We start from the raw sequence: 19,741 nt of genomic DNA on the forward strand, positions 1-19,741 counted from the left end.
ATAAATAAATAAATCATTAAAAAACAATAAAAACTGTAAAAGGAAAGAAAGAAAGAAAATGAAAGATAGCTCAACATCAAGGATAAACATTACTTTAGTGTAAAGGGTTGTAAAAAGATATTCCAAGCAAATGGTCCAAAGAAGCAAGCTGGTGTAACTATTTTAAAATAGTTTTTAAAAAATCAAAAAAATTGGAGAAAGATACAACATACTCATCAAAGAGAAAAATTACCATAGATGACAATTCAATTTTTAACATCTATGCCTCAAACACATACCTTTGCAAAATAAAGAGTTTTAAAGTAAAAATCACATGATAACCTTCATGATGTTGGGCCTTGGATGAGGTAACTTCATTTAACCTGCCACCTTTAGTCATGTAGGACACAGGTAGAGGTCTTGATTAACAAGTCTCCACCTCCAGAGATTTAAATATTAATGAATTATCAAAAGGCCAGTGGCGCAGCTAATTAAGTTATTCCCTCCCCTTTCTCTCTTCCCTATAAGATTGGTCTCCCCTGGCTTTTGGGGGGAGGAAGTGCGTACCACTTACATCTATTAACCATGTCATGAACAATCAAGCTTTGGAAACCAGACTCCACATGTCCCATGGTCTCTCCACCTGATTCCCAGCTTTTGGAACCCTGGAACTTTGTTGATGTAGCCGCCGGCCCGCCCACCGACAGCTGCATGACTTCAGCTGGCAATGTGGGAAGGCCGCCCGGGACCCTGATGCCGAACCGCCCTGGGACCCTGCCGGCAGACTCCCTCCCCCCCCCCGCGAGATTTCTTCCCCACAATACATTATACTGGCAAATTTCAATACTCCATTCTCATCAATGGATAAATTCTCCAAACCAAAATTAAACAGCTAACTGATAGCATGAGCATGAATCCAGCTGAAATTCGGAGAACATTCTACCAAAATATAAGAGAATATATTTCCTGCTTAGGACCTCATTAAACTCACTTGTAAACTGAAAACATATTTAGACACATTGCAGGTCTCAATACACAAAGAAAGATAAGCTACCCACCATGGATCTTATCAGACCACCATGGATTACAGCTGGATATCAACAAAACCAGAAAGAACACAAAGCTTACAAACTCATGGAAACTGCACACCTCACTACTGAGTGAAAACTAGGTTAAGACAGAAATAAAGGAAGAAATTAGAGACCTTATAGAAGTCAATGCAAATGAATATGCAAAATGCAAAATCTTATGGAATACAAAGAAAATGAAACTGTCTCTAAGATGAAAGTTCATAGCACAAAATCCCTACATGAAAAAATTGGAGAGCTCTCACACTGGCAATTTAAGAACATTCTCTGAAATCTAGAATGGAAAGAAGTGAGTGAGCGATGAAGGAAAGAAGTTGACATCAAGATATTGTCAAATTGGGATCAAAATCCATAAAATAGAAAGAGAAGAATACAAAGAATTAATGAAACATGGGGTTGGTTCTTTGAACCTTTTATTAGACAAAATAGAAACACTTATTAAAAGATAGAGAATATCAAAATTAATGAAATCTAAAATAAAAAGGGTGACAAAATAACAGACAATGAAGAAAGCCAGAGAATGGTAAAGACATAGCTTTAAAATGCCTCTACAACACCAAATTAGAAATTGTAAAAAAAAAAAAGGCTAATCTCAATTTTTCCACTGACCAAAGTTAAATCAAACTAAGGTAAATAACTTAAACAGACCTAAACACCTAGAAAAAGAGAAGTCATTACAAGTGTGCCAACAAATAGAGGCCAGGGCCATGAGTTTCAGGGAAGAATCCTACCAGACTTCCAAAGAGGAGTTCATGACAATACTCCTCAAAGTATTCAACAATATAAAAAGAGAAGAAACCTTAGCTGATTTTATTTTGTGAGCCCATGGCTACTCAAATATCCAATCAATATAAAGACTCAGCTACAAAAAAGAATTACAAACCATTTTCCCTGAAAACCACAGATGCAAAAATATTTAATACAATGAATTAAATAAAATAGAAATCATTTTAAAAGATCATCCTCAATGATCAATGAGGCTGGCTCCATTAAAGAGATACAGGAATGGTTTAATATAATGTGCTTAATGTGTAAGAAAATAAAATAAGTGATCATCTCATTGGATGATTAATAATTCTCTGACAATATTTAATCCCACTTTATGATGAAGTTCTTAGAGTGATTAAGGATACAAGGGACATACCTAACATAATGTCACTTTACTGCAAACCTATAGCCAACATTAAATAGAGAGACAACAATTGAAATAGAAAGACATGCATATTAATTCCACTAATTTACAAACAAGAAGAGGTGATCCATTCTCTCCATATCTATTTAAAATACTCTCTAAAAGTTTAGCAAGAGCAATAAAACTGAAGAAGATAAAGGTAATACAGATTAGAAAGGAGGAAGCAAAATTATCGGGTTTTTTTTTTCTGGTTTTTCGAGACAGGGTTTCTGTTGTAGCCCTGGCTGTCCTGGAACTAGCAACAGGTGTGGAGAGAGACAAAAAAAGCCAGAGGGGGGAAAATGAATCAAAATATGCAACAGGATGGGGGTGGGTACATTTAGCATGTGCCAGAGACCACAAATTGGAGGGTACCAAGGAGTTTAAGGTTGATCTTAGTTGAGATGTATAGCAGTTAGATATAAACGCTAAAAAGGCAGTCAGGCAGAACCCTCAGAGGAGAGTTAAAGACACCAAGGAATCCAAAAATCTTTCTACCCAAAATTTGTCCTGTTCACAAGAATACAATCTACAACATAGATTCTGTACAACAGCAAAATAACATTGTTGTTGTTGTTGTTCTAACTTGCTACCCTGCTGCTGTGATTGAATCTTCTAAGAAAAAGCATCTCAGGTAATAAATGTTTGTTGTACATGGTTCTGTCAGATCACAGGCCATCATTTTGAAGCTTAGATTAGAAACTGAAGGCAAAAAGCATGGACAAACACTGTCTCCTGGCTTGCTCTCTTGCTTGCTCACTGTCTCATGCTCAGCCTGCTCTCTCATCCAGCCCAGGACCACTTGCTTAGGGATATTGTCACCCTCAGTGGAAGAGCCTTCCTAATCAATCATCAACACTATCTCTCACAGACATAGCAACCAGCCATTCTGATGAAGGCAGGCCCTCAATTGTGGGTCCCTCAGATGACTGTAGCTCTGAAATGCTGAGAACTGAAAACTATGACACAGACATAATAATAAATGAGGAAGTTGTAACACCCCCAAACCAATGAGTTAACCATATCAATTACAGGAAACTCTGACAACACAAGAAGGAATTGGAGTTGTGGCTGAGCAAGGACAAAATAGGGAGGGCACCTGGCTCAGAGCAGGGAAGGATACACTGGAATGGGGAGCTCAGAGGCTGTGCTGACCTGGGGTGAGTTTCTTTAACCCTGGGTTCCCAGGCCCGTGCTACCAAAGAGGAGGCTAAAACAGCTGGAAGGTGGACAGAAAAGCAGATTGTCCCACACAACTGGAAATTGCCACCAATAAGACAAGACCTCTTGTCCAAGGAAGATATGCTAATTTTGTGAGTGTTGATGAAAAATGAACTTCCATCTTATGACAGCTCCAATTGCAAAACTAGAGTCACATATGACCTAGGCAGAGGGTAGTTCAGGAGGTGGAAAATGAGGTCTTTGTCTTTCTACCCTTTAAAATAAGGTAGACAGAGCCTGTTTTTTGCCCTGGATGCTGTCTCGAAGAGCTCTCTATCATGGACTAGTCAATGGGTCTAGGTCCTGTTGTTAAGAAGGATTTAACCAAGGTGTGGGGCTAGTAACTAAATAGACTAGGGTGAAATCTGTCTCATTTCCTCAGTGAGAGAATGACAAAGTGCCACACACAAAATAGACAGCCACAAGGGGGCAGTAGAGGCTATACAGCAGATTCCTCCACTTGGACAGAGGAGAAAATGAAGACAGGATGGCAGCTGTGAGCCCTGTAGCAGGGTTCCAAGTCTGCTTTAACCTTCCCAGAAATTAAGACCAGAGAAACACCATCCACTATACCAGGCTCTGGAACATCTTCGAAGCACTTCGGGGCTATGACTCTCCAGCGTATCCACTGTAGCAGGGTTCCATGTTCAATTTAGTCATCTCCCTCCACATATACTCAAGACAAATCTGAAAACCAAGGCACACAGACTCATATCTGGCAGACAAGCCACTGACACAGAAACAATGGTGGATATTAAAAACCGGCCTTTCAATCCTTAAGTTGGGAGTCCTGGGTTGTTGGGGTTCTAGTCAATGCACTAAGATGTTATGTCCAAGTCAGAGAGACCCCGATGACCAACAAGGAGCCTATTGCAATGCAAACACATGGAGGTCTTTATTATGAGCTCTGTAATAAGGATTCTTGCTAGTCAGCCTCACATGAGATCGAATCTGAGAGACCAAGTCTAGGGGTGCTGGGTATTTATTGCAGTTACAGCAAGATTGGGTCATTAACATACAGGTCTGCAGCTTAATATTTTAAAAACTACATGACTGGCATAATCTGAAGGAACCAATCAAAGGGACAAAATCAACTGACAACCATGATGGGTAGACTAACTTTTTCTTTGTAAGGTGTATTAGTTATCAATATGTAGCTTAACCCTGCAGTTGTACCTTGACTGGCTGTTGACAAGGAGGGCTTCTCATAAGATATTTGCTCAAGTGGACTTTGTGCACTCTCTAAAACAGAACTGATTGGGCTGTACATACTCATCTTTGTGCCTGAGGTCCTTATTATTGAAACATGTTCCTGTTCAAGCACAAGCCATGCATAGCAGTAGAAAAGGTAGTTTGTCCAAAGACCTGCCACACTATCTGTTACTGCACTGTCTGAAACTGTTTTCCTGAGCAGGTACCCCACAGCTCTGGAATCTCAAAATATTAGGGTTTCAAAGGTAACTTCAATATTACAGTTTCTTATTCTAGTATCTGGGATCCACACAAGAGATTGGGTCACTTCAGCAGCTCTTCCCTCTGTAGCACGCTAGGTTCTGCTTAATTCCATTTTACTGCTGCTGCTGTTCTTTCTGCTCATCCCATGGGACTGGCATCTTCAATATGCTGGGTTCTTCCCCTGCAACTGAGATTCACTGTGTTCCTCTTATACACTCCCTTCACCATGCCAAGCCTTAGCTGCTCTGCATGACAGATTCATTTATGCCTTTAAAACCAATACCACCTGGGTGATTCTCACACATGATCAACTCCAGGTGCACAACAAGGGACAACCTTGGCTATCTCTGGAACACAGCTTCTTTGTCCTCTTAGAAAACACTCACCAGAAGATTTCACCTCAGTGATGCTGGTTTCTTCTTCATCCCCACTATTTTTTTTTAACTACAGCCAACCACCGTCAATTGTCTCAGTTATCCCTTCTATTCTTTCCTCCCAGAGCCACATGGACAAAGCTGCTGCGTTCCTCTGCTTGCTGGGGCTGGAACATGGCCCCTTCTATTACATCATCACCAGCTTTATATTTTTCAACAAGTTCACTGCCTAAGTTTGCTGTGCTTGAACTTGCTCTGTAGATGAACCTTGAACTCAGATCTACATGGCTCTGTCTCATGAATGCTGGGTAATACATGTATAACACTTTGAGTGTATCTAAGCTTTTCTTTACCTAAAACTTGTTCTGTACCAGGATGATTGAATCAGAGATCTGCTTGATGCTCATCTCCTGGGATTTAAGGCATGTACCTCCATGCTTGTACTTAAGTACTTTATTTTAGATCTTAAAATGAAAGCCCAGAATAGTAATCACAGTCCATCAATGGTCAGTTTCACAAACACTGGTGACCCTTGTGTCCTCATGAAAATGATAACCAGGTGAAAATTGAAAGATATAAAAATTTATAAAGGGTATGGGAAATTTTTATGACCCCTAGAGCTGAGCCAAGCATGTAGGCCAGCCGGTTCATTAGCTCCAAGTTCTAGGAACCAGTTGACCACAAAGAAAGCAGAACTAAAATCACAGGTCAGCTGGGTCGTTCCTGGAACTGGCTGACCACAAAGTAGATGGTTGAGCAAGATTACATTCTTGAGAAAAATATGTACAGGATGTTTCCTACATGACCGACTGAATAATGGGTTGGGACTTTTCACTATTTTTATGATGTTCTTCCTTGATTTCCCATTCACCACCCTGGTTTGTGGTTTTTCCATTTAAATTCCCTTCTCCCCCTGGCCTGGATATCAACACCCCTCATTATGAATCTTGACCTCAGCCTGGCTGATTCCTGAAATAAAGCCTCTTTCTGTTTGCTGGCCTCCATCTCTCAAGACTAGAGTGAGGGTCTCCCCTTCTGGGGGTCTTTCAATAATAATGCACAACACAATACAGTTCTCCTTTATACAAGTCTGGGGGTATGTCCATAGGTCCGCCAGCCAGTAATTGGAGGAAGCTCCAGTCATCCCCCAGCCTCAGATTCACAGGGGCCTCCACACGGTCACTGGTAGCCCGAAACATCTGCTTCCACCTGCCTGACACTGTACCTGGAAGCTCCCGTCATCTCCCCATTCTTTGGCAGCGGCTATTGGATCGCGTCCCACGGTTTGTGATTTCAGAAGAAGCCCACTGATGTCATTCGCACCCCTGTGATCCTCCTGGATCACCGCAACAGTGGCAGCAGAGGTCTCTGGGCTGGTGGTGAAGGCAATCGGCTCCAAGGGGATCTCCAAACACCTGGTGTGTGCGCTGGCCCCAAGCCTTCATGGGAAATGTAGTCTCTGGCCAGACGCCATGTTGCTTTTTCCTCATGACATTATGGAATATGTAGTTTGAAAGCCGGCCGCCATCTTGGATTGAGTTTGCTAGGCATAAGCAGTTAGTTCTCCGACAGCCATCTTGGCACTAGTTCTTATGGGAAATGTAGTCTCAGGCCAACCACCATCTCTGTGTAGCCCTGACTGTCCTGGAACACACTGTGTAGACCAGGCAGGCCTTGAACTTAGAAATCTGCCTGCCTCTGCCTCCCAAGTGCTGGGATTAAAGGCATGCGCCATCAATTATTAATCATTATTGGCTATTGATTACAATTGATTATTGATTATTGGTTAGCATTGACTGCTGAAGTGTAGGTTACCCTAAAACTAATTATGGGCCCAGGCTGACCTCAAGCTCACTGACCTCAAGCTCTCCTGACTTCTCCTCCAAAGCATTGGAGCATTGGAATTCAGGCACCACCACACCTGGCACCAAAGAGTAATTGTTATTATTATTATTTTGGTTTTTTGAGACAGGGTTTCTCTTTGTATCCCTGGCTGTCCTTAAACTCACTCTGTAGACCAGGCTGGCCTCGAACTCAGAAATCCACCTGCCTCTGCCTCCCAAGTGCTGCATTTAAAGGTGTGTGCCACCACCACCAGGCTGAAATAAGTACTTACTAATACCAGTTTTAAAACATGAATAAACAAACGAATCACCTTTGTTTTGTAAAAAAAAAAAAAAGTAGGGCAAGTACAAAAAACAAAACACCACCCTATTTGAAGTCCTTTATATATGTAGGTTTTCAAAAGAATCTATAGCCCAGATTAAAGATGGATCTGAACATCTCAAAAGAACAAGATTAATAAAGGGTTTCTCACTTCAAAAGTTGTAATTAAGAAATATGCCCCACAGCAAGCAGGGTTTGAGTTAGGGTTAGGGGATTAGACAGTCATGGTTAGGATTAGGATAAGTGTTCTTAGAATTAGGTTTAGGAGGTTAGGAAATTAAGAGGTGAGGGTTAGGATTGGGTTAGGCTCAGGGTTAAGGTTGTGGTGGCCACCATTATTCTTGATGACCCTACTGAGTCAATATTATCCCTATTACACAAAGAAGAAATATCAGGCCTACAAGGTATTCATTTCATATGTTAATGGTTTCTTTTATTCTTATTCTGATAGCTTCTCTCTTACTTAGGGAAAGGCTTCTCAAAAGAACCTAAAGTTTGTCCAGCCATTTGCCTCTAAAACTAGCATGCTAACAGAGGAAACAATAACTTTGATATTCACAGAACCCCACAGATAATCAAAGGATAAGTTGCCAAGAGCCACACAGCCTGCTGCCAGCAAAGAACATTTATGCTACCCTATGCTTGGTCTCACTGTCAGCTATTTCTGCAGTTAAGTTTCCTCTGAGATAAAATGTGCTTCAGTATTCTTCTGCTTTAGACATGTCTGGTTTACTTTATTCCTATCCTAAAAATATGCTTACTAAAGATTTCTATGTGAAGCTTTCACTTGACAATGAAAATTCTGAAACAGGAATCCCAGACAATCAATAGACACAAAGTCATGGCTTATAAATTTTTTTTTATTAATTACATGTAGAATATACACATGAGACATGGTTTGTTATTCACATGATGTACTTAATAGCAAATGAATTACAAGTAAATTAAACTTGTTAACTTGACCCTAGTTCATTTTGTTCATAATGAAAATAAACTTAAAAATTGATATGAAAGGACAAAAATATATTTAATCAACATATCCATCCACACAGGTACAATAAATATAAAATGATAATATGGTTCTGAATCTTTCCTTGGAATGGGTAACATGTTTTAAAGAGTTTACTACTCCTAGACCAGAAGACGTTATTAATACTGGACATTGTCCTCATTCATACTAGACTAACATATCTATGTTTTTAATTATGATACATACATAATTTAAATTTTATGCAGGCATAAACAAGTTAATAATTTAAAAGATATTTATATCTAGTGAAACCTCTTCAAAATCAGATAAATATACAAAGATAGGAAGATCCAGCACAGGGCTAATCTTCTAAATTAAACCACAGCCATTTTCATACCATCAGCTTTGTTGAATTAAAATAATCACACCAGGGCTTTTTAAAGGTTATTAAACCTCTATCAAAAAAATCCCATGACATGGCTGGCCAGTATTTGTACAACTTGGAAGGGTAATAACTATTTAGGTAATGTAAATTTGTCTCCAGAACTACTGAGTATAGTATTTTTAATGTGACTGATTGCAGGATGTCTACAGTCTCAGAAGAAACACTTTGTCAATTTTTCTATATGTAAAACCAATTATTTCACTGTTATCCTATGGTGAACTATGACAATTTTGAAATGCATTGCCAGTGAGAACTTAGAAAGAGGGGATATAAACTGCTTATTTCCCACCCCTTGATAAATATTCTCACAATAGATTGTAAATTTTCTGTTAAGCCTATTGTATGTTTTATAAACATTTATATAATGTTAGAATGACCCAAAGATGTAAATGGTTTCAATAAAGAAGGAGTTATGTATAGATTACGATGAAACTTTCCTAAATGAGAAGAAAAGAAAACATACAAAGCCGTTGGAAGTTCTGAAAAAATAAATGAAGTATTTAAGGCACTTAAATCATAAAGGTTTTGGGAAATACCTATGGGATTAAAGTATCTGTCTTCAAATCAACATTTATGACAAACTGGCTGTAATCTAATTTTATCCTATCCTGTGTCCACTCTACATTGAGGAGAGTCAGAATACAGGGATGATTCCCTCAGAACTTCCAAGGGAAATCACGCTCAGTCCAAGCAAGGATATCGAGTAATGTTCACTAAGGTCAAGTGATAACCTAGACAAGAAATTTTGATGGAACTTAACAGAAAGTCAACAGAAGTTGATTTTGCTAAACATGTAATCTTAAGCAGGCATATCTAAAGTATGATCACTTTCAAAATGCAGTGTGTCTCTTTAGCAAGTGAAGGGACAAGAGTCCTCAAAAATTATGTTTGATCTTGTGAAATGTTATTTAGAAAATAAATTCTCACTCCTGATTCTCTTTGTCATATATAGAAGTATCTCAATATCCCAAATGAAAGAAAAGTCCATGGGATACTTCAGCATGGCAGGGTCTATATACAGCTGAGGAAAACTGAACAACCTTATTAAATACTGAGGTAAAATCTAAAACCTATATTTACCAAATATAGAACACCATCTCATTATCAAAGAGAACTTCTCAATAACAGAGTGTGTCCTTCATTACCCTAGTCATGCATGCTCCCTGATTTAAATGTGATGTACATGCTTCTGCCATCAAATGCACAGATTTTTAGAATTATTCTGGTTTCCTATGTCACGCCCTTGAACTTCAACTGTGTTTTCTTATAATGCAGCAGATACATGTGCTTCATGTGCATAGGGAATCCAGGATGTGACTTGTGTGCTGAGTTTAAGCAGCTCTGCAGAAGGACATTCATTAGATAAGGACAGCCACCTGTGTTCAGTGACATTCTCCAGACAAAGTCAGGCAGAGAAATGGAAGCCCTGCTGATAAAGGGAGCCCTGCATTTTGAGCTGAGTTCCACTGAGACTTGTGGCCTGTGACCTTCATGGATCTTGTCTGTGAGAGAAACTGTATCAAATACTGAAATCTGCTTCAAAATGTATACAGGCGAGGACCCTGCCCAGGTCTCCAGGTGACTGTCCCATAACTGGCTGTGTAAAAGTGTCTTCTAAAGGTCATTGTATTTTACTATCAGTTCAACACCTTCAGGGTAACAAGGACTATAGTATTAATGGTAATTAATACCATTAGAATCCATGATCATTGGCCCACTGTCTCACTTCTCTGCTGTGAAATGAGTTCCTTGGTCAGAAGCAATACTGTGTGGAATGTGATTGTGGTGAATGAGGCACTCAGTGTGTCCATGGATCATGGATTTGGCAGAAGCAATATGTGCATGAAAGTCAAAATCATAAGCAGAATATGTATCTATTCCAGGAAGAAGAAAGCTTTGTCCTTTGTCCAAGAGAAATGATCCGATGTAGTCAACCTGCCACCAAGTCACTGGCTGGTCAACACAGGATATAGTTCCATATCTAGGGCTCAGTGTTGGTCTCTATTGCTGGTAGATCTGGAACTCACCAGCAGATGTGGCCATGTCAGGCTTGGTGAGAAGACGACACTACTGTTGTACCCATGAATAAACCCCACTGTGTCCACCATGGCCACTATGTTCATGGTCCCATTGGAAAATGACAGATATAGCTGAGGACACAGCTGACTTCCCACAGAATAGATCACCCTAACTACTTGATTACTGAGTGTATTCTCAGTTGAACTTAAGTTTTGATCAGCATTTACATGGGACACTGTCGATTACTGATTATCATGACTATTGATCACTTTTGGTTATTGACTAGTCTTAATTATTGACCATTGATTAGTATTGATTATTGATTTACATGATGATTAATCGTTATTCCATCACCTTCATCCACCTGCCTCTGCCTCTGCCTCCTAAATGCTGGGATTAAAAATGTGCGCCACCAGTTATTGATCATTATTGGTTATCAATTATTATTAATAATTATGGATTACCACTTATTGATTATTGATCAGCATTGATTATTGATCATTATTCCGTCACTATCCTCCCCCTGCCTCTGCGTCCATATCGATAAGTATTGATTACCATTTATTGATTATTGATTATAGATCAGCATTGATTATTGATTGTTTTTCTATCACCGTCATCCCCCTGCCTCTGCCTCCCAAGTATTGGGATTAAAGGCATGCGCCACCACTGCTGGGCTTCTTTGATCATTTTGAGAGATCTATCCCCATACTTTTTCCTTTTATGTCTCTCTCAACAATATTCTAATCGTTCTGTCTCCAAGTCTCTGACAATTAAGCCGTCCCACTGTTTATAGCTGATGATTCAATGAATAATCACACATTTCCAAACAAATGCATGAGCATGACTACTGCATGAAACTCTGAACTGTGGTGATTTCCCTTTACTGGTGTCTTTCAGGATTGTCCCAGAAACATGTATTCATGCTGCAATTGTTCACTTTTGGATGGGGCCTGATAACAGGCAGAACCTTTAGTAAAGCAGGACCTAGTTATTTCTTCCTTCGTCACTTGATGATAGGGCCTGTACCAGGAAGTCCTAGGTTCATGAATAATACCACGTGCATTGTACAGGAATAGAAACTAGGCTTCTAGGCAACTCAGGTACCTAGCATTAGTTTCCAAGTTGCCCCATCCCCAGCAAAACCCAAGCCTAGCTCCACTCTCTAGGCTAATCCCAAACAAGACTAGAATTTTCAAGTTACAACCTCAACAATACCAGGGTCTCCAGGTTATTCCCCCAACAAACCTGCACCTTAGGTTACAAACCCATGCCTAACAACCTCTAATGCAGAAGAGAAGTGAAGTTTATGATGTGACACCCAGCACCAGCCAATTATATTAAAGTTCACAGCAGCTTTCCAAGTACATGCTTCCATACATACTCCCCACTTGCTGCTTACAACAAATCCTTTCCACATAGACATTTGGGGCTCCACCATCACCAAAACAGTCTTGGCTGATGCTGGTGAATTGAGGATGGGGCAACCTACCTCAAATAGAATAAAGACCCTGCTGTGAGTTGCATCAGATCAGCTCCTGTGTGTGTCTTTTTGGGGATCACTAACATTTCCCTGGCATGACATGTTCAATTTCTACTAAGATGGCATAGCAGGCCAAGATATTTCTTTTCGAGGGAAGATAGTTGGATAGAGTTGATGGTAGAGACTTGCTCCAATATTCAAAATCTATGATTCACAATAAACACCTGCCAAAAGCTCCAAACAACATTCTTTCAGCACTGAGCAGCAGAGAAAGGATTGGGTGCTCAAAGCAATATTCAATTACATACAAAGGCAAGCCTCAGCTACAGGCAACATTCCTATGAACAGCAATAAATAATAAGCAGAAGTTTAAAAATGGAAAATTATTTTTAAAAAAAATATTTATTTATTTTATGTATGAGTACACTGTTCCTGTCTTCTGACACACCAGAAGAGGGTATTGGATCCCATTACAGATGGTTGTGAGCCACCATGTGGTTGCTGGGATTGAACTCAGGACCTCTGGAAGAGCAGTCAATGCTCTTAACCACTGAGCCATCTCTCCAGCCTGGAAAGTAATTCTTAATGACTTGGGATTGAAAGGGAATGAGAACCAACAAGAGAGTATAGCAGTGTTGGATTTGAAATCAGTAATTGACTTTTAAAACAAATATATGTAGAATGAATTTGGTAGCACTTCTTCTGTTTCTATTTTGTGGAATAGTCCAAGGTGTATTGGTTTTAGCTCTTCTTTGAAGGTCTGGTAGAATTCTGCACTAATACTACCTAGCCCTTGCCTTCTCTTGGACAGGAGGTTTATAATGCCTGCTTTGATTTCCTAAGGGGTAATACTACAGTTTAGATAATTTACCTGAATTTGATTTAATTTTGGTTTATGGTATCTGTCTAGATAATTATCCTTTTCTCTAGCTACACATTTCATCTAGATTTTCCAGTTTAGAGAAAGAACTCATGATTTTTTAACAATTTCCTCAGTTTCTCTTGTTATGTCTCTCTTTTCACTTCTAATCTTGTTAATTTGGATACTGTCTCTGTGCCTTCTGGTTAGTCTGGCTAAGGGTTTATCTATCTTGTCGATTTTGTCAAAGAACCAGCTCTTGGTTTTGTTGAGTCTCTGTACTGTTCTCTTTGTTTCTGATTTGTTCATTTTTGCCTGTGCGGAGGTGGGCTGTGAGAAGTAGCTGGGTGCCTGGTAGAGTATAAGCCTTGAACCCCAGACCTTTATTGGAAGGCAGGTGTTCTGCTCTGCTCCCAGGCCCTGGTTCTTTTCATTTAGCTTCAGCCCTCCAGAGCCCACAGAGAGGTCTATGGCCATCAGTCATAAGAAACAGTGCCTCAGGCTCTCCCACATGTAAATGAGGTATCTCCAAACTCTCAGACCAAGCCAATAGGCATTATCTGTTGACTGACCATAACCCATCCCAAAAGTGTATATAAGGGCTCTATTCTGGGGAAGTAAAGTGCACAAGAATCATCCTGGTGTCCAAGAGTTTCTGTCACAAGAGCTTGGGAAGAGATCTGCTCTCCCAGAACCTGCCTTGGACACCAAGCTGCCTCAGTGCCAGCTAGCCAGCTCCTGATCTTCCCAGCCTGGGCCAGCTCAGCTCAGCATGGAGACAGGTGCAGTGCCTGGGAGTGACTGGGCAGCAACAGTGGAAACTCAGCAGAGGCAGCAATCGAGGCAAGTGATCTCCCCTCCCTGCTCACACCCTGTCCTGAGCTGGGCCAGAGATTATGGTGGGACACCCTCTGGAACAAGGGACCCACATCTGCGTACTAGAAAAAGACTTTGAAAACATCTATGTGAAGATAATAGAGGCCCTTAAAGTGAAAATGACTAAATTAAAGAAATACAATAAAACACAAACAATAATAAATACCTCAAAGACTGCCAGGAAAACCTAAACAAAAAAGAGGATAAAACCAACCAATCTTATAAATAAATCCAAAAAAAACAAACCAAGAGTAGAAGGAAACAAAAACTGTTGACTACCTAAAAGTGGAAAGAAAACAACAACAAAAACACAAACTGAGGGAATAATGGAAACAAAACCTTAGGACTGCAAAGAGGAACTACAAAGGAAAGACTCACAAACAGAATACAGAGATGGAAGACAAATTTCAAGCATTGAAGATACAATAGAAGGGATGGAAATATCACACAAAGGAAATGTTAAATCTAAAACTTCCTGACATAAAATATCCAGAAAATCTAGGACATTGTGAAAGGATAAAACATAAGGATACTAGGACTAGAGGAAGAATATTAGATCAAATTCTCAGAAAATATTGATGACAAAATTTTAGAAGAAAAATTTCCTAACATAAGGAGGGAAGTGCCTATCACAGTAAAAGAATCATCAAAACACCAAACAGAATAGCCCTAAAATGAAGTCTCTTTCTTTTTAAAATTATCAAAATATCCAGTACAAGGAAAGAATACTAAAAGCTGCAGAGGTCAAAAGCCAAGAAACATATAAATGAAGATCTGTTAAAATTGCAGATGACATCTCACTGGAGTCTGTAAATGTCAGCAGGGCTTGGACATATATGCTGCACAAACTACAGATACCAAGATTATTATATGTAGAAAAAAGTGTAATCGTTATTAATGGAAAAAATCAGATAGTCCATGTTAAAATCAAATTTAAACAATATCTATCTACACATACAAACTTACACAAAGTTATATACAAAGAATCCAACCCAAGGAAGTTAACAATACACATGAAAACACAGGTAGTAAATAATCTTGTATTATCTTCAAAAGAAAATAAAAGCACACAAATACCCCAACACCAGCACAAGCAGCAGCAGCAGCAACAACAACAAAATACAAGGAGTTAACAATCACTGTTCATTGACTCTCTCAGTATCAATGACCACAGTTCACCAATAAAAAGACAAAGGCTAACAGAATTGATGCTAATAAAAATCTAACTTCAATTGCATAGAAGAAATATAGCTCAACATCAAGAATAAGCATTAATTCAAGGTAAATGGATGTAAAAAGATACTCCAAGCAGATGGACCAAAGGAGCAAGCTGGTGTGGCCATTTTAAAATACAGCAAAATAAATTTTAAACAAAGTTAATCAAAACAATTGGAGAAAAACACTACAAATTTCTTAAAGGAAAAAATCACCAAAAATGACATTTTAAGTTTTAACATCTATGCCTTAAACTAATAATTGACGCTTGTGAAATTTTTGTTCTACATAATGAATAACCTTGAGTAACTCAATGTGTGTTGGGTAAGATCATACAAATTATTTGTAGTCACAGATTACTTTTGTGCACTGACAACTACAGAGACAAGGTCCTGTTCTGTGGAACAGGAAAGGAAGAGAGAGTCTCAGACATTAAAGATGAATAGGACAAAATGGATACATTGGTCAAAACAATGTGAAATCAAAAAGTTTCCTGGCAATAAACAATCAGGAATTCTGCAACATATGAAAAGGGAAAAACTACAAATGACTGGAATAGAGGAAGAAGAATATCAGCCCAAAGCTCTAGAAAATATTTTCAATGAAACAGTAAAGGAAAATTTTCCTAAACCAAAGAAGATACCTGTTAATGTAAAAGAAGCATCCAAAACACCCAATATACTGGGAGAAAAAAGTCCCTTTACCACATAATAATCAAACACTAAACGTAAAAAGTAAAGCAACATAAAAAAATTGCAACAGAAAAAAATTAACAAAACAAAACAAAAAGAAGTAATGTATGAAAGCAGATCTATGAGGTTTATGCCTGTCTTTCTAATGTATTGTATAAAAGACAAAATGGTTTGGACATATGTGCTGCAGAGTCAGAGAAACCACCCATGTTTCTACAAGAAAGCAACTGGTCCAAATGTTTTGGGCAGATTCAGAATCAGCCATGATAGTGACGTTACTCAGAGGTCACCTCCTGATCTAACAGATGAGGAGCATCACCAGGGACCTCACAGGTGGTCACATCTGGCTGATGCTTCCCATGCAGCCCCAGAGAGGACCCAGCACCCCAGCTCCCACTGCTCAGCCACCTGCTCCTACCCATTGTGGGCAGTGACCCTATGCTCACCCTGACTCGATTTCAGAGCTTCCCAGAGGTCTCCACACAGCACCCACAGCAGAGCTGAGAGCAGGTAACAGATGACCATTCAAGCCTGAACAGGAACATCGAACTTGCAGAATGATACCCAGAAGAACCCACCTCCTTGTCTGATTGGCAGGTCTGTCTGTAAGCCTTGATTGGCCAGTGAGTCTTACCACTCCTGAAGGTTAAAGTGTGCTTCCAGACCAGTGTCAGACCTTTTCCAGAGCTCAGGAGGGGTTTGCACTCCATTAGCATTTGTTTCTGTCTTCAAGAGGAACCTCACCCCATCCAGCCCTGGGGGAGAACCCAGCATTCCAGCTCTGGTTGTTCAGCTGCCTGCTCCTCCCCTCTGAGAGCAATGATCCTGCCCTTACCAGGACCTGACTCCAGAACTTACCTGGAATTTCAAACAAGGTGGCCCTAATGTCAGTGAAGGAATGGGCTTGCTATCAAGTTGAGAGGAAGCAGCTAAAGAGTGAATGCCTTCTGTTGTAGTAATTATTTTAATTATTTCAAAGCAGCCACTGGTTAAGCCAACTGGCTAAGCTGCAGCATCTCTGTCCAGCTCAGCCCCCATATTGCATGGCCAGCCAGAAACCAGCAGTCAGAAACACCAGCCCTGCACCCCACTGGACACCAGCGTGGGAGATGGCTCTGCCAATCTTCCACTCTGTCTCTTCAAGGCTGGGAATTGCCCAGATCATCCCACAAACAACTTGGGCTCAGTACAAATGAGACTCTAATGCTTAGATTATCCAAAGGCATATATATATATATATATATATATATATATATATATATATATATTAATGATCAAAAACAAGATACCCTTACAATCAGAGGTGTAACCCAGTACCCAACATAGATATACCAACTACCTTTGACTGCTACAGACAAGTGAACACCAGCCTCCATGTCCCCCTCTCTCAGTCTCCGTCTCAACCTTAGTTTTTTCCCTTCCTTCTCCTCCTCCCTTTACTCCTCCTCTTCCTCTTCTTTCTCCTCCCACCTCAGCTCCTCCCACAACCTTCTCCTTCCATGTAATTATATAGGCTTGCAGTACAAGTAATGGATCAGATTAGAGCTGGGGCTTTTCAGCTCAAACATCTGGATTAAAGCTGTGTCTTCCACTCTTAAGATTCAGATTAAAGTCACTTTGGGGGTTTTAATTAATTAATTAATTTCAGATGTAATAGAGTTAACAGTCAAAACAGCAATCTTAACTCTACCCCATGTCAACTTCACACAAAACCATATCTTCTTTGTCATGGTTAATTTCCAATTGAAAAAAAAAAAACATGTCATAATAAAGCCTAAATGTTACTATTCCAGCCAAAAGGAAAACCATTGTGTATTGTACCAGGTTATAATTATGCCTAAAATGATTGAGCTACCCCTTATACAAGGACAGATTCATAAAAATGTACACAGTTGACTTCTCACAGAATGGATCACCCTAACTACTTGGTTACTGAGTGTATACTCAGCTGAATTTACCTTTTAATCAGCATTTACATGGGACATAAGTATCTTTACATTCTTTGACCATTTTGAGAAATCTATCCACATACTTCTTCCTTTTATGTCTCTCTCAACAGTATTCTAATTGTTCTGTCTCCAAGTCTCTGACAGTTAAGCCGTCCCACTGTTTATAGCTGATGATTCAATGAATAATCACACATTTCCAAACAAATGCATGAGCATCACTACTGCATGAAGCTCTGAAGTGTGGTGATTTCCCTTTACTGGTGTCTTTCATGATTGTCCCAGAAATATGTTTTCATGCTGCAGTTGTTCACTTCTTGATGGGGTTTGCATAACAGGCAGAACCCTTAGTAAAGCAGGCCCTAGTTATTTCTTTCTTAGTCACTTGATGATAGGACCTGTACCAGGAAGTCCTAGGTGCATGAATAATACCAGGGGCATTGTACAGGAATGGAAACTAGGCTTCTAGGCAAGCCAGGTACGTAGCATTAGTTTCCAAGTTGCCCCCTCCCCAGCAAAACCCAAGCCTAGCTTCAATCTTTAGGCTAATCCCAAAGGAGGCTAGAGATTCCAAGTTATACTCTCAACAATACCAGGGTCTCCAGTTTATTCCCCCAACAAACCTGCATCTAGGTTTACAAGACCATGCCTAACCACCACTAATGAGGAGGGGAGGTGAAGTTAAGTTTATGATGTGACTCCCAGCACCAGCCAATTATGTTAAAGCCACAGCAGCTTTTCAATTAGATGCTTTAACACATCCTCCCAATTGCAAGGGACATTTAAAATGGTGGCATTCAATCAGGCTTTTATTAATCCCCTGCCATGTTCTTGACTAGCCTAGGCCTGTGGCCAGGAGTGGCTGTTGCTGTACTCCCACAAGGCTCACCTCAAGCAGTCTGTTCAGGTGGTCAGAAACACCAAACCTGCCACCCATGAGATGCCAGTGTGGGAGATGGCTCTGCAAATCTCCCATGCTGTCTCCACAATGATTGGCTGAACCCAGTCTATCCCACCATCCACATGAGCTCAGTAAAAGTGAGACTCTAATGCTTAGATCATCCAAAGGCTCTCTATGTTTGGTAATGTTCAGTAACAAGATGCCTATACAATCAGAGGGGTAACCCAATACCCAATCTAGATATACCAACTATCTTTGACTGCTAGAAACACATGGACTTCTGCTTCTACGTTTCCCCCTTTTCCCTTTCTCCTCCTCTTTTTCTACTTACTCCTTCTCTTTCTCTCCTTACTCCTCCCAACTAAGCTCCGCCCACAACTCCCAACTTGCTGCTTACAAGAAAGCATTCCCTGACAGACACTTGCGGCTCCACCATCACCAAAACAGTCTTGGCTGATGCTGGTGCATTGGGGATGGGGGAAAGCTAGCTCAGATAGAATAAAGACCCTGCTGTGAGTTGCATCAAATCAGCTCCTATGTGTGTCTTTTTGGGGATCACTAACATTTTCCTGGCACATGTTCAATTTCTACTAAAATGGAATAGCAGATCAAGATATTTCTTTTCAAATGAAGATAGATGGACAGAGTTGATGGTAGAGCCTTGCTCCAAAATTCAAAATCTATGATTCACAATAAACACCTGCCAAAGGCTCCAAACAACATTCCTATCTAACCATGACACTGGTAGCACAGCCTGCACAGCAGCCTGGTCCTGTTACAGAGCTTTCTCCTGGTTTGGGCCCCCAACAGAAAGCTAGCAGCTTTCTGAGCTACTTGATATACTGACTGGTGTAACACACACAAGTGAGGAGTGTGCTGTC

At 40.0% G+C, this 19,741-nt stretch overlaps 1 protein-coding gene across 1 annotated transcript in view; it reads right to left on the reverse strand.

Moving 5' to 3' along the window:
- The window catches only part of LOC143433977 (uncharacterized), a 50,199-nt gene that overhangs the window by 6,408 nt on the left and 24,050 nt on the right, over nt 1-19,741 (reverse strand). Inside the window, 1 exon segment of the mRNA XM_076928146.1 lies at nt 16,651-16,669. Coding sequence (XP_076784261.1) covers nt 16,651-16,669 — 19 coding nt within the window.

The sequence above is a fragment of the Arvicanthis niloticus genome (genome assembly GCF_011762505.2).
Source record: "Arvicanthis niloticus isolate mArvNil1 chromosome Y unlocalized genomic scaffold, mArvNil1.pat.X SUPER_Y_unloc_2, whole genome shotgun sequence".
Classification (NCBI taxonomy): domain Eukaryota; kingdom Metazoa; phylum Chordata; class Mammalia; order Rodentia; family Muridae; genus Arvicanthis; species Arvicanthis niloticus.